This window comes from Hirundo rustica, chromosome 3 (genome assembly GCF_015227805.2).
Source record: "Hirundo rustica isolate bHirRus1 chromosome 3, bHirRus1.pri.v3, whole genome shotgun sequence".
Classification (NCBI taxonomy): Eukaryota; Metazoa; Chordata; class Aves; order Passeriformes; family Hirundinidae; genus Hirundo; species Hirundo rustica.
Genome location: NC_053452.1, coordinates 92231978 through 92248189, shown reverse-complemented (window position 1 = coordinate 92248189; position 16212 = coordinate 92231978). Strand labels below are relative to the sequence as shown.

At 39.1% G+C, this 16212-nt stretch overlaps 1 protein-coding gene across 1 annotated transcript in view; it reads left to right on the top strand.

Annotated features, from left to right (window-relative positions):
- Positions 1-8421: 8421 nt before the first annotated feature.
- FAM83B (family with sequence similarity 83 member B) overlaps positions 8422-16212 on the top strand; it is a 46612-nt gene continuing 38821 nt past the window's right edge. The window contains exon 1 of the mRNA XM_040059882.1: positions 8422-8865. Coding sequence (XP_039915816.1) covers positions 8422-8865 — 444 coding nt within the window. The remainder of the gene's footprint in view (positions 8866-16212) is intronic.

Below are 16212 nucleotides of genomic sequence, written 5' to 3'. Positions count from 1 at the left end.
CTTTTTGTCCTGGAACTGCCTGAGAGAGAGATATTGGCTTCATATTAAAGCTGACCCCAGAGGAGTTTCCTTCTCTGTATTCAGACCTGTTGGAGCTACCTACATCGGGGCTACACGTCATGAAATGAACCACACCGGGAAGCCTCAATCACCAACTCCATTCCAGTCTGAGGAGTCCCAGACTGTGTGACTCTTCCTCAGATGGCAACTCCTCACCTTCGATCAGCCTTCTCACTCTGCTCTTTTAGCCTCTCTCTCAGCTAGTTATGGTGTTGGCAGAAAATAAAGACTGTTGTATTTCTATTTATTTACTTGTGTCTCAAAAATAATTACTTTGCATAACTTTATTAATCTCTTACCATAAATTTCTCAAAGGAAACACACAGATTCTCTTCACACAATTGAACTTCTTGAAGTAATTTCAGAAGACTTTTTCAGAAGGAAATTTCACACAGGACCTAACCTACAACAAAAACCTACCATATAGTATATAGCACATACACCCAGGCTCCAATGCATGGGTTAAGAATCCCCTCAGTAAAAGACTTTGGCTTTAATATTTCGTATTTTGACTACTGGCCTTTTCTTGATAGAAGCTGTGAAAGTAACTGGCAGACTAAGCAGTGATTGGACATCGCCAAGTATTTTCTTAATATTACAAGGATAAAATTAATATATTCTTGATTTAAGAATATGATACCTAGTAGAGTAGGTTATGATTATTTAATTAGAAAAAGATGTACTGAGAGTAGGACACCTGCTTTTCCATATTAATTTCTGTCTCATTTTTCTCTCTGCTACTTTATGAAAGGTGTGGATTTTCTATCACTACCCATCAAGCTTTGTATAAATGCAGTGCAGCTCCTTTTATATTCATGTCTGTAAAAGCACATTTCCTCTAATTTTAAGATCAGTGTGTGAAATCTCTGTGCTTATGCTTTAGATTAGATGGCCATCGATTTGTAAATATTATGAATCTTCAAGACTGTATTCTTTCTTCACCTGTTTAAAATCTAATAAAAGCTCAACTCATAGGTATCATGAGTTATATAAACATCCACTGCTTCCAAGTCAATGTTCCCTTTAGAAAATCTAAATGAAATCTTAGTAAGCATGCAGTAGGAATATAAATATAATTCATATGAGCACTTATCCTTAATAATCATCCATATAACAAACTTTTGGACTGGTGCCATTGCATATGTGCTAACAATCTTTTATATTCTTCTTGCATTCAGCTAGACTTTGGATAGAAGAAGATGATCTGTCAATACAAAAAATAAGTCTCAGAACTGGAAACGGACAGGAGTAACAGGGATGATCATCCATCAGCACCATCATCTCACCTGAGTATCTAGGTCACTTAAGACAATCATTCTAAAGATGGTGGCATCAAACATAATGAGTTGATCCTTTTATCCCATGTAGTTTATGGAAGAGCTGTCTAAGAACTCCTGCAGTTTTGAGGCTTTATGAATCAGTTGGATTACATTACAACAATTCCAAACAATAGGATGCTTCAATTGATCCTTCTCAGTGCTACATATTCAATGGCAAAAGGAAAGGCTGTGTAGGTGAATGAGGGCTGCCCAATTTCTGCAGTCCCTTCCCCTCATATGGCAGTTCCACAACTCCAGGAATAAGGATACTGAAGCACATACTCCTGCCTCGTACTTTTACAATACAGTTTTATACCTATTGTTAATGAATTTGTCTTACTCCTTATTAAGCTCGCTCATACCGTCTGCTTCCACTGAAGCCTGTGGCTGCAGGACACAGAAGTTTGCTACCTGCTAGGTAAAAACATTTTTTATTTTGACAACTAACAGTTTCCAAAACGCATTACTCAGATTTTATGAAGTGTCTGGTCTAGTATAGCTACTGGAGGGCTTCAACTGATAAATTGTAAGGGAGCTGCAAGGGCACTCTAAGGGAGCAGAAATAAACCTTTTCTTGTACAGATATTAATGAGGCAAAAACCCCTAGGTACTTTCCTTCATGAAGATTTTTTTATTTACAAAGCTATGATTGGTCTCATTACCGCTTTTTATTTATGCTAGCCTGTACTCAACCACTTCTCTAGAAGACACAGGTTTGTAAATTTTGTGTTATGGAAGTCCAACCAATTCAGTCAAGTTCAAAAGAAGTTTTGTGACCATTCATCTACCTTCCTACCCTTTCATAAATAATTTTAGAAAATAAATCTGCTCTTTTAAAAATGTAGATAGCCTCACCTCCTTATGGATGTTTTCACAGAAATAGGTTCTCCCTCCTGACTATATATTTTCATGGGAAAAAAAGTGCTGTGTACTAACTCTAAAGTTCTATGTACATTTTAAAATTTTGTTTTAAAAGTAGTTTTCACCTTTTTTTTCCCCCATAAAAACCAGGGAAATTCTTTTTTGAGTGTGAGATGAGCCTAATCATTTAATCCAAATGCTTTTTTGTGTGTAAAGGGTAGTCCTTAAGTATATTAACACCAACTATTTCCTCTTGTGCATTCCACTACCTGAAATAACTGCACAGGAAAAAAAAAACACTCCCTGATGGCCAGACTTGTACATTTATATAGAGATAATATACAAATATTGCTGTGCAGATATTGCATATTTTTACTGCTTTCTTCTCAGAAACCACCATCAAAATGTCACAGCATAGGATACATCCCACACTTACTACTAGGCAATAAAGTTTAGGAAAATGAGTTTGTGCTTAAAGCCAGACCAGATGAGTTATTGCTAATAAAGCCTAACTGTCGGGGTTACACTGCACTGTCTTAAATGCTTCAAAAAAGAACTGCCTGCAGTCAAGCACAAGAGTATGATAAGGACAAAGTCTACAAAAGTCTAAAATTACAACCCCCCCTCAGTGTGCTTGTTATGCACATGGGATGTGCTGATCTGTTGGTGATTGCAAGATCCTGAAGAGATGATCGTGTTTTCAAAGAGCCTTTCAGAGAGGGCTCTCCAAGGTCTCAATACGTGAATTCCCACGCGGCGTTCCCAGCCTGCTGCTGGAGAGAAGAATGAAGCAGAAAGGCCCAGGTGCATTGCTGCCAGGATGGGGGGCTCTCCCTTCAGGTCCGTTTCTCTCACCCGAGACATCAAGAGCAAAGGAAAAGCCTTTTAAAAGCAACTGAGCTATGGAAAAGGGGCTTGTCCATATATCCTACTTTGAAGGTCTCAAACGGGTATCGCTCCTTGCCGCGACTTGCTCCACCGGAGTTAACCTGGAAACCGTGACTCGAGGCCTTTTTTTTTTTTTTTTTTTTTTTTTTTTTTTTTTTTTTTTTTTTTCTCGAAGCCAACGTTTACTTTGAGTTTAATCTCCCACGCACACTCCGCTCCCGGGCCCGCCGCGGGGCTGCCGATGCCTTGGCTCGGGTCGCCCCTGCCCCGCGGGCTCCCCGCGGCTGCCGGGCGCAGGGCAGGGCAGGGCAGGCAGCGCGGGATGGGCCGGCCCGGGCCGGGGCGGGGGGCCCGGCGCGGCCCGGGGAAGGCGCTGTCCTTCGCTCCGCGGGAGAGGGCCGGGCTTCCCCGGTTCAGACAAGTCCTCGCCCCGTTCCCAAGGCGGCGGGTTTGGTGCGACACCGTCCTGACATGTTGTAACTGGTTTCCACACCCACCGCGCCTGAGAGCGACGGGAAGTACCTGCGATGAGCTCTGCGCCGCCGTGACTCGCCGCCGCCGCGCTCGCAGCAGCCGGGTCGAGCCGCCCCGCCGCTCCGGAGGCGAGAGCCCACGCGGGGCACCGGCGCAGTAAGTGGCTCTGCCTTCAGTTTCTACCGGGACGGGACGGGACGGGACGGGGCAGGACGGGGCAGGGCAGGGCAGTCCCCCCTCCCGCCAGTATCCCGCTCGGCGCCGCGGAGCGTTTGACACGGGGGCGCTCCGGCCGCGGGCGCCGGGCAGCGGCGGCGGGCGGGGGCCGGGCGCGGTGGGCGGCCCGCGGGCGCGGCTCCCGCGGCTTGCACGCCGGGCTCCCGCCCGGACCGCCGGGCCGGGGGCGCCACACGTGCGGTGTCACCCAGCGAAGCGCCCGCTGCCCTTGCTTTGCCTGGAAAGTTAACTTGCTGGTTGAACAAACAAAGACACCCCCGCCAAAAACAAAACAAAACAAACAAACAAACAAAAAAAAACCCACAAAGAAAAAACAACCAAAAAGACCCTCCAAAACCCGCCGCAAAACAAGCAGGCAAACAAAAACAGAAAGAGAAAAGAAAGAAAGCGGCAGGAACGCTTGCGGTGTTGTTTTTCACTTGGATTTGATGTCCTTTGTATTCACAGAAAATGTAATTTCGTTAATAATTAAATAATTGCCTGTCACTGCTTAATGTAAGGTAATTATTATTTATTCTTGATACAATTCTTTAATAGAAAGGTTGGTGGAAGGCAGGTGTCATAAAACGCCTGTTTGTTCTGTTAAAGGTTGGTCGTGCCAGGCCCTTAAGCCGTGGGGAGGCTCCTTGGCCGAGCCATGGGCCAGAGGTGCTCAGGTGGATGCTGCAAAAAACATACCTGAGAGTGTGAAACAGCTTGCAACAAGCTGTTCCCGAGGTTTAAATTTCCTGGCAAGGTTGAAACTTTATGCAGAAACTGTCAAAGTAATCACATTTCCATTGGAAAAGAGATAAGGAATCCTGAGGAGGAGAGCACCATGGCCAGGCCCTTGCCAAGGACTGGCTGTATGAGCCTGAGGTTAGAGCTGTTCCCTAGAGTTGCTGAATAGGAAATTTTTCAAATCCTGTGGATATTAGTGTGGCAGGGAAGTTCCTTGTCTCTAGTACTAGTCTTGAACCCCTGTAGAATGTTACATAATTTTCTTTAGTGGGCATTTGTCATCTGCTGTGTTTGTGAAGTCTGGGATACTCTCCAAATCTTTCTATATAAAGGCACAGTTACTTCTTATAGAAAAAAGGTCTTTTCGTGCTGGGTTCCTGATAATGGCATTAGAAAGGTCTGAGCATGTTGTTAATAGAAAGACAATACAATCACATCAATGCAGGATTTGGATTTTGTGTTCTTCAGCAGAAGGTCCAGTTTTAGCAGCTCCATTGGAGTTTAAATTCAATTCAAGGCCATTAATGGCACTTACTAAAAAAGTTTTAAGTGGCTGATCCCTGTGTTCAAGCAGAGAAGATAGCTGATATGCTGGGCTGGGATTAACAGACACGGTTATTTCTCATAGGATGAACTACAACTTTCCTGGGGCTGGTAAAATTTGTGATCATGTACGTAAAGTGTGATAAAGATCTGTAAGCCACCAGAAGTGGGCCTCATTCTGCACAACCTTGCTAATGTAATTGTTGACCTGAGGAGGACCTTTGAAGAATCAAATTTATTATGCAGAAATCACAATACAGTGTTGAAGAAAACACCAAAAAGTTTATTAAGAGTTTTGTCCAAACCTCTGCTTCTTTATGCAGAATTATATGGTTCCATAGGTACAGTTTCTGCACAGTAGCTCTTACCTTCTAAGGAGAAAAATACCTGTGTCAAGACATCTAGAGCTTTTGTCGAGTATACCTGAAGCCATTGTTTTAATTTGGGAGTTCTCTTTTGTTTCATATGAATGTATCTCGTGCTGATGTCCTTAATTTCAAAAACCAGGATTAAAATTTTTTCATTTGTTTCAAGTGTTCTGTGATTTATTTCCATGCTGGCAAATTTTACATTTACTTTCTTTAATTAATGTGCAGTGCTTTAAGCTTCTTTTGTAAACAGCACTTGTAAATCAAACATCAGCTTCAAAGATATTCACTGTAAAATGACTGTTCTTGTTTGGAAGATGCTGTAGCAGAAGTTTCCCCTTTCCACAGTTACTTATATGTAAACCCTGCTTTCAGAATAAGTCTGAGCATAAGTTGCTGTATTTGACCTATGCCACAATTAATTAATTCATTAAGTTCAGTGAAAAGTCAAGCAATATACTATACTATTGTGAAAAACAAATGAAAGAACCAAACCAAATAAAAGAATTTCATGTGAGGCAGAACACACATGTAATCATTCTTTTGCTTTTGATTTGTTCATAACATTCAATATTTGGTATTGCACAATGTTACATATTAAGTATAGTCTTATTTAAGTTATTTTCAAAGGACAGAATGAGAAGAAGAAAAAAATCAATTCAGACAGGCTTTTGAAATAAACATATCTTTCTCAACTGTGTATATGTGGTCAGTGGAAAAAATTTCTTTTTTAGAAGTATATCCATTCCAAAGTAGTAAGAATTTTAGAAATATCTTTCACTTGCCTTTGTAAAATCATATTTATTCTTATGTGTCATAATAAGAGTGACTTTTATGACTGACTGTGTCACTACAGTGACTAGAGAATGACTTGTCCTGGAGGGCCCTAAAAGAGGGGTGTATTGGAATCTCAATTAAGTCACCTTTATTACTGTTCAGACTCTTGAGAACAACTCAGCTGAGGACCTGCCTTCTGTACTCTTGGTTGTTTTTCATTCTGTATCTAAAATATCTTGAAAGTCTTGTCCGGACGATTGGGCCAGTCCTGATGTGACTGCTTTAATTTTACAATATGTTAAGAGTTTAATCTTTGAATCTGTCTGTCTTGCCTGTGCTGTGTGCTTAATTCTCCGTCACCTTCCGCCACAGGCTGTATCTGCATGTGTGAGAAGGGAAATGGGATCACTCCTGCTCTATAACATTTCATTTCTTCTTGTGAGAGCAGTGTAGAATGAAGCCCTGAGTAGCTGTCAGAGAAATAGGTGTAGTTCTTAGTTGGGGGGAGAGCAGTCAGATCCATTTCGTGTTCTGCTTTCCAGTTCACCACAAAGAGCTACTCTTGAAGCAGCCAGGAACACTCCTTTCCCCCAGGCTCGAAAGCAGTCCTATCTGGGAAGATCTGCCCTGCTACTTGGCTGAGACACAGGATTCAAATGGAATTATTCCATATGACATGCTGATGCCAGCTTCAGATCTGGAGTTTTATTTCTTGGTCATTTTTTAACCTCAGACTTCCCAAGTTCCTTATAAATCTTGGTTTAATTGAACGTTTTATTGGTTTTTGAAGTATCAGTAGTTATGGAGATTTTTGTTTTCATTCCTTTAGGTTAATGTAGCTAATTTACATTTCCTTTTGAGAAGATTTAAACTGTTCCCAACAGATAGTGGAAAGCAATTGCACTGTTTGCAAAAATATCTGGAAGGTCTTGATGGGAAGAGGGAATTAAGTTACATTTATATGCCAGTAAATGAAATCAGAACTCCATATGACTATTTGCTATTTTACTGCTATACTGTTGATTAGGCTTGTAGAGAAACCCAACATTAACTTTCAAGCTATCAAGCTTTTTCTAACTTTTCTGCCTTTGCTGGGTGTTCTTCCTACTTCTGCAGTCTTTCTCTTAGGCTTCATGCCCTACCCCTGGAAGATGTGCTGCCATATTTCTATTTTACATGGCTATGCTTATGCTGCTGTCATGAAACATCTTCCCCCCGCCCCCCCCCCCTTTTTTTTTTTTTTGGTGAGTTACTGGGGGTTGCAGTGCAAAGGAAGAAACATTGGGTATTTGTTCTCCCTCTTTCTTAAATCTCCAATGCACAGCACAGCAGCAGTTAACAACTTGTTATTAGTATTTTGAAAAAAAAAAAAAGATTAAAGCTGCCGCTCCTTTTGGCAGAAGGAATGAGCAGGTTGGAAACTAGACATCAAATTGCTGATTCAGAGTTTGATCCCAGATGTGGGAGGATAAATCTTGCTGGAGTTCCTCATAACTCACTGAAATGAGGTAGGCTGGTCCTGCTTGGGAGCAACAAATGGATTAGATCAGCATGGGAGAACAGATAGATAAGGAGAAGTACTTGAATCACTGTGGTTTCAAGGAAGGCAAAGAAAAGAGGTGCATTGCAGAGACAGTAATGTATCAAAACGTAGGAAATTTAATTGGTTTCTGAAGTACTTCTTTGGATAGTACTCAGTCAGTTGTCAGAAAGGGAGTTTTAAAACACAACCGATGATAGTGTACTGGAACATGCATTGGTTTGTATTGGTGTTACTGGTATGGATGTTTGGTGTACCATGAGCTCTGACATAGCTTGTAATATCAGAACTTCCTAAAATTTCTGAATTACATGTTTAGTTTACTTTATGTAAAAGCTCTTTATCTATCTCTTTAATATAATATCTATCTATTTAACATTTATCTATCTCTTTAGTATTTAATTTGTGGCAATAGTAGTCCTTGAGCCTTTTAAAAATATTTTTAAATTTGTGGAAGATGCTAGAAAAAGTTAGAGCAACTTTACGGGAAAAGTATTTTAGTTAATAACTGTGTGTGTGTCATAGATACCTAGAAATATTCTTAATGTTTTCTTACTTACTTTCCTCTTTGCAGATACATTTCATGTGCTCATGAATGGACGCTTAAAAGACTTTATACAAAATATATGTGAAAATGGAAACTTCTTCTTTGCTGTCCTCCTTACATGATGAATGCAGATCAGACAACTATATTGAACCTCATTACAAGGAATGGTACCGAATAGCTATTGATGCTCTGATAGAAGGAGGTTTAGAAGCCTACAAAGAATTTCTTTCCAAAGAGAGATGCTCAGAGTTCCTAGCAGATGAAGAAATTGATTATATTTTGAACAATGTTCACAAACTTCCCCAAAACACAATTTATTCCTCTAACCATGCCATTGATGACACCTCTTCTTCGGGAACCTACTGGCCCATTGAATCAGATGTGGAAGCTCCAAATCTTGACCTAGGTTGGCCCTATCTGATGCCTGGAATTTCTGGTGGCACAAATATTGATCTGCTTTTTCATCCACCGCGAGCACAGCCTTACACCATAAAGGAAACTGTTCGGAAGATGATACGAGATGCAAGAAAGGTAAACATGAAAAATAATATTGGGGAAAAAGTGGCAATAATAATAATCTAGTTGGTGTTTTATTACAAGGGATTTTTTAATTTTTATTTTTGTCCTGGCAGGAAAAATTTATCTGGTTCCTCACAGTTCAGTCGGAAAGGTTTTCCCAGACTGAGATGAGTCCTTTTGTGTCACATGCACCAGTGTTATTAACCTTAATTCAGAGGGATCAAGGGTTAATTGGAGGGATTAATTAATCCTACCATTATAACGAATAATTACCATTTTACTGTAATGCTGACCAGTGCATGAGAAATTTGTAGATAATCAGCACACCTTTTCTTTGACCTCAGTTGAATATACATAAAATGATACAATTCTGTATAACTTCAGGATTTATACTAATGTTTCTCTCTTGCATCAGTGGGAACATGCGTTGTTTTGGCATTGCAGACAGTTATAAGAAAACATCACCTCGAAATTCATCTACTTATGTACCTTGAGAGTCAGGTTTTATGATTTTGACATGTCCTTGCAGAAGTCAGACTCAGAATGAAAAAAACAAACTAGGCGTAGGCAACAAAGAAATAGATTTTAATTGTGTATCTTGCCTTCATTTCTGACTAATGACTAGAAAATTTGGACATTTTTCCAAATGTATTTGTCTCCAATTAGGCGCACTTGTATCTTGAGTTTCCTACAGCACACCCAGCTTACACCTTAGTGACAGAATGTTGTATGTACAAACTGCTTTTGCTGTCAGTGTTTTAAAAGTTTAAAACTTTTAAGTTTTAATTTTTAAAACAATATCAGTTAAAAAAAAGAATCCAAAAAAGGTATTAGCATGCAGATCTGTTTGACACAGGGTCAAATAATACCTCGTAAAAAGTATGACCAAGTTTCAGAAGTATTTTTGGCAAGTATGTCACACTCTCAAATTTTCCCTGTGAAATACAATTGTGTTTTGCATGACTCTATGAGCTTTAAATTGGTAGAATGGGCTCTATCTCACATACCTCTGTAAACACTTCAGTGGCTGAAATATTCGTGTAAATGTGTGCAGTGGAAACGGACTGAACAGGGCAGGGCAGGCAAGGACTGCATCTTTTTACAATGTCTTTGCTATATTTAGATAAAACATATAATTTGTTGCCATAATAGAGTTATCACTAGGCCTTTTATCCTACAGTTTATAATTTAAAATGACTGTATGCTCAAGGAAGAGTTAATTAATTCCCTCCCTCTTTATTCCTTTCTGAGTGAGATTTGATGTTTTCTGTTTTGGCATGTAGTGAGACTCGACTGTGAATTGCCCGAAGTACCCTGCAGATGCAGCTCCTGACCTACTAATGTATCCACTAAAACACTGTTGAGAAGACTAGTTCAGTTTGCCTTCAAGGTCTTGAAATGCCGTGAAGTTAGGCCGTTCCCCCTTAGTTGCTCCTTGAATGCAGCTGTAGAAAAAAAATTAGGTGTGATTCTTGCTTTGCTTTGGAAGAAGGTTGAATGCATAGTATGTTGGCTCCCTGATGTGCTTGATGTGTTTGTGTTGCTTCCACTTTATAAAGAGGATGTTTTATGTGTGTCACTGTCAAATCTGACAGCTGAAATTTGGTTTGGTTGATCAGCACAACCATAATGTCAATAACCATAACACTTTTGTTACAGTGATATAGATTGGTTGCTTCAGGGACCAGCAGTTAAATCTGAGACACGGTGTTGTTCAGCCTCTTGTCTACAGATGCATAGAAAAATTGGAAGTATTTCTAGGTAAGGTAAAGTATTTAAATCAGGCTTACACTAGGTGAGCCCTTTGTGAACAGCCTAGTGCAATTCTCCTAAGACACTTAAAAAATGTAGTTATAGTAAACATTGTTCTTTGTTAGGTAGTAGTGGAGATGTGTAGTCTTGAGAATATTCAAAGGCAATAGGATAATATTACACATGAAAAACAGAAACCCGTAAAGAATAAATCAGCAAATCACGTTCAGCCAACACAGCTCTAAGCAAAATCTATGGGAATTTCAGTAAACTTTTGTGTGAAAATAAACAGGCTGTTGGAGGTGGGCATATTCATACCACTTAAATCTAAGCACCAAGCCTGAGTGTCTGAGTTTAGGCATTGATTTCCCTGGGCTACCTGAGAACTCGGTGTAGTAGGGAACCAATTTCTGCAAGGGCAAAGCAGAGAATGTTTCTGCACTGATTCGCTCCATGAAGAAACCCATTTGGTGTGTATTTATATGTATAAACTATCCCAAAAATTCATGAAGGACACTGAGCAACTTGAAAACTAGATGCTTTTGAATATTGGGTATATATAAGGATAAGATGACACTATTAGTGGACTTATTCTTGACCTCTTTCATGCTTGATGCATCATGGTGTCACTCCTTAAAATGATTATTATGTATGTTAATTTTGACCTTAAGAAGATGTTGTAAACAACATTAAGCAACTTGCTTGCTGACTGATTTTTTCCTGACTAGAGGAAAATCATTTGTAAGGCCATACTACACTAGCCTAAAACCAGTGGCTATAGAAAAGTGTTGTAATAAAATCTTGTCACGTATTTCTGGAATACACAAGCAGCATAAAAATTATAGACATCACCTTTATTCTAAAGTACAGGTGATATAATAATGGAATTCTTACAGAAAAGGATCAATACTGTTAAATCCTAGAAAAATGAGCTAGCCATTTTAAAGAGATGAATCCATGCTTGTGATATATTTCTGAAGTTTTGTTAGAGCAGGGAAACTGTATTGAACACAGCATAGCATTACATTGTCACCCATGTAGTACAGCACTTCTGTGGGATAGATGTGATTGTTAGCAGAGTGCCTTAGGTCAAACCAAGATGTCAACAAGATGGGGCTTACAGTTGGTGTAACTAGACCTCATCTGTAAATGATACAGCTTGCCATCCACCCTCCTCTGTCAACATAACCTGTGTTCACACAAGGAGGCTGTTTGGCGTGACTGTGTCAGCTGGGGAGACACGAGTCTTTCTCACATGTTGATATAACCATGTGAGGAAAAAGCACTGCAAGGTCTGTCTGACCTTAATGATGGAGACTTTTGTAAACAAGCTGGTAGTCTTATTTCTCTTACGTTTTGGAGGCTTCTACCTTTAATCATTGGCAGGTTTCCGGCTTCTCTGAGGCTTGAGGTGCTCCTACAGCCTGACTCATCATGGCTGTGCTGTGTGATAATGTTTAGCAGTTTTTACTGAGAAGATTATTCATCTGGGAAATGATATCAAGATTATTACTCATCTGTGTACGGTTGTAGTGGGTTGACGCTGGTTAACATGAAACTTCCTTCTTTTAGTGCACTTTAACACAGAGACTTCAATAATGAAGTGTTCTCTCTCTGTGACTTTTCATAAGGGTTGCCTCGAAACCATCTGTTACGAGGCTGGTACTGGTGTGCAAGAAACCTCTTGTACCATTTTCTCAGGTGTGATTGACAGGGTGAGGCAAGAGGGAAGGGACAGGATAGAGCACCAAAGGGGCCTTCTGGCAGTGTGTTTTTCTCTTCTGCGGTACCAAGATTCCTCAGTCGACCACAGAGGTGTTCCTACACAGTTTTAGAGAGAAGGTGCAGTTCAGACTAATATCCACATAAGGATCTGCTCTTCCTGGAGAGAATTAAAACCTGTTTTTTAAAGAACCATGTTGTTTAGACAGCCCAAGGGTTACTGGTTTGTAGCACATACCAGAAAACACTTCCAGACTTTCCTGACATACTTTTGGGATTTATGGTGGAATGTATGAGGTAGCGCATTATTCAAAAAATATGCAATACTTTTCACTGACTTTATTTTATTCAAATAGACTAGCAGTTGTAAGCCTGAGTTCATGAAGTCAGTGATATTTGTAAGAATTCTTTTAAAATATAATTGCTTATAATTGCTTAGAATATAATAGAAGCTTAAACACAAAATTGAATTGTTAATGTTTTATAATTGAGGAAAATAAAAAAAAGGAAGTTGTTTTTGCTGAAATACTCATGATTGGGGTTTTTAATGAGAAAAGTTGCAAAACTTGGACCCTTGGGAAAAAATTATGTTTTACACTGTGAATCAGTGTAACCTGTTATTAGGCTTCCTGGACACACTGTAGGTAAGCACTTAGTCAAAAAGGTTTCCCTTTTGAATTTTTGTGAGAGAGTTATCTACAAAATGTAATGACCGCGTTGTTTTCTAGAACATTGGACCTCGTCAGATAAAAACACTTGACTCATTTTACAAATATATAAAAAGGAAATTTTTTGTTGTTGTTGTTTTTAATTCTGTTGTGTGTTGTTTCAGGCAGAGTGAAAGTTTGTGTCATAGAAAAAAAATCACTTAACTATTATTTGCTATTAAATATTATTCATTATTGTTCATTATTAATTCACTGTTATTTACTGTTAATCTCATTTGGTCATGCATATAATACAATAATAATAGTCTAGTACTGGCTGCAGTCTAGTATGAAAGAAAATCAATTTCTTATATGCTTATATGAACAGTAATGTTTCTATACAGAAAAAAACTTGTAGAATGCGGATGTGTTGTGCAATCTTTTATTTCTCTTTCACCAGTACTCTTTGCCAACTATTTAAAATATAATTTGAACACAGACTGGAACAGTGATAATGAGTTGTGCTTGTGGCAGTGCTTGTCTTAGCTCACTAATTGCATCAGTTCAAGCAGATGAGAGAGGGGCTGCACCTTTTTGTATGTAAAAACCAGAGCAATCTGCTGAATTCAGGGAGAAGGAATAGCTAAATGCAGTAGTTGTCCCACTCAGATAATTTCTGTATTATCTCTAAAGTGTTAGATAATCAGTGGATGTAATTTTTTAAGGTGAGAGTAACACATAGAAGCACTCAGTTTCTGGCTGACAACATGTAGGCAGCATTTTCCCTGCCAAGATATTCTGCCCCACAAGGATTTCAGCAGGTGCCTTTTGGTTCAGTTGCTCTGCTGAAGGGTGAGTTCATCATTAACTTCCTCTCAACTTCTCTTAAAAGGTTTCCTGATGGTTGAAAACCAGCATGACAGTCGTGTGTATGGTGTGCAGGTGAAACATAGGTTTTAGTTTGTGATAGATTTATTTCAGAAACTGAGATCATTTCCCACAGAGTACATGCCATATGTTGGAAGATGATTTGTCTTGCTCTTGCCGCTACTGTGTGACCCAGTATCAACTTTTGTCATCACAAAGTAGTGCTGCTCACAAGTAGTTATTTCAGGCATTTTCTCTGCTTGGATTTTCCTTTGGAATCTTCACACTGCTTTACTTGGCTGTGCCCCCCCTCTGCCTGCTGTCCTGCTCCCCCCATGTAAGGGTGGTCCCAGAGCAGTCTCAGCAGTGCCTCACAGTGCAGGCAGAGAGGGCTGCCATCGATGGGACACATCTGCAAGCAGTTTTATGATCGGGAAAGCATGAGACTTTTGTGAAATCCAGTTCTTCCGTGCTCTAAACATGAAACCCACAGTGTTTTCCGGGTAGTGCTCCTGTAAGGTGGAAAGGATCCAAAACTGAAGAGCAAGCAGAGTTCAGAGCCTGGAGAGTGAGAATCTTTGAGAACGTAATTTTTAATTAGTTGTGGTAGTTTTTTATTCACAGGTTTCTATCTTTGCAAGACTTTTGACATCTTCAATACTCATTTAAAAAGAAGTAATTAAATAATATATAATAATAAATTAATAATAATTAAATAATATATTTTTGCCATTTTTATGTCAGAACTGTGCTAATGTGTTATCAAAATACCACACCTCTGTGATGAATTTAAAAATGGAGTAGGGAAGATTAAAGGTCAGCTATTGCAGGCGGCTGTATTTCTTTATTAATGTCTGTCTCATTCACATACATATGAGAAGTAAGCATAAACATATGCTTTGTAGCAATTCCTTACATTAAAGCGTTTTCTCTCATTGACATAAATGTCAGTCAAAACAAAAGCTCCATTAAGAAGTCATTTATGCTTTTTGCACATTCAGTAGATTAAAGTGTTCTTTATCATATTCAACAATAACTTTGTACTACATTATGCTGAAGCAATTACAGATCAAAATATGCTATAAATACAAAACCGTTGATTTAAAATAATTTTTCCCAGACAAAATGCTTCTTTCAGTGCCCAGACTAGTGTATTTGGGTTTTGTCCCTCTCCTTTTTTTGCTAGTCCAAAAAGTACTGATAGTGTTGAAGTGCTATTTTTGTTCATCTGAATTCCTCTCCTGGAGAGATCTCCATTTTCCTGGGTTTTTTTTTTTTTTCAGCCAGGAAACAATCTTGCCTGAAGAACTATAGCCTTAATCACTTCACACTCATAAATCCATAAGCCTTTTTTCATCTTTTGCAGTTTTAGCGTAGCTTTTGAACTTATATTAGCTTTCCAGCACAGCCATTGTTGCTTTGAGGGGGACACAGTTAGGGTAATTTTAAACTTTGAATTTGTTATTTATCAGAATTTGAAAAGTAAAATATTGTATTATCTATGGTAGAATTTTAAATGAGCTTAGCTTGGTGTGTAGATACCTGCAGTACCGAAGTAATATTTGTGTAACACCGTGTGATAGAATCTACATAGAAAGTGAAGTGCTGACAAAACAGAAGAAGTTCAAAATTTTCCATTCTTCTGTTTGGAAGGAGTGGGATTGCATGCCAGTGAGTTACATGTATTAACTTTCCTCATGTATCAGATCTGAGTGTCTGCTTCGCTTGTAATTATTTCAGAATTACTTGCTTAATGCTACATTATTTTCCTTGAGGAGTACTGCAGGTATTCCAACACACATGATAGAAGAGTCAAAGTACACGTTATTATTTACCTCTCTAAAAGAAGTCCAGACCTTACTACAGATAGCTGTGTAATCATGCCTTCCATTTTAGCCTGCTGATAAAGCCTGCTATAACCATTTTCTAATAAAGATACAATAAAATTGCAAGAGAAGTTAAAGTCCACATTTTCATAAATGCTGTCAGCATGCCTGAGACTTCAGAGGGCTTTTGCTCTGTAAAACCCTACTGTAATTTACCTTTGGAAGGCAGGAAGCATTGGCCATCACAACCATAACAGGGTGTAACCGGTGCTGAGCTTTCTACTTTACTGTCAGATCTGCAGATGTCCATAAAATGACTCACCTCAATAGAGCTGTTCAAAATAAATAATTGCAAGATCTGGCCATGGCTTGCTTGATCAACAGTTAATAATTTTTCAGTATACAGTCCACTGATCAGTAAGCCAGCTGAATTTATAGTACTGTTTTTTGCATTATAAATACAGAATTATAAGCAACTAAACTATCTCTGCTTTCCTTGCCCTTGTTTGTCATCTTCTCCCATATCTTAGGTGTTTGTTTTCTGA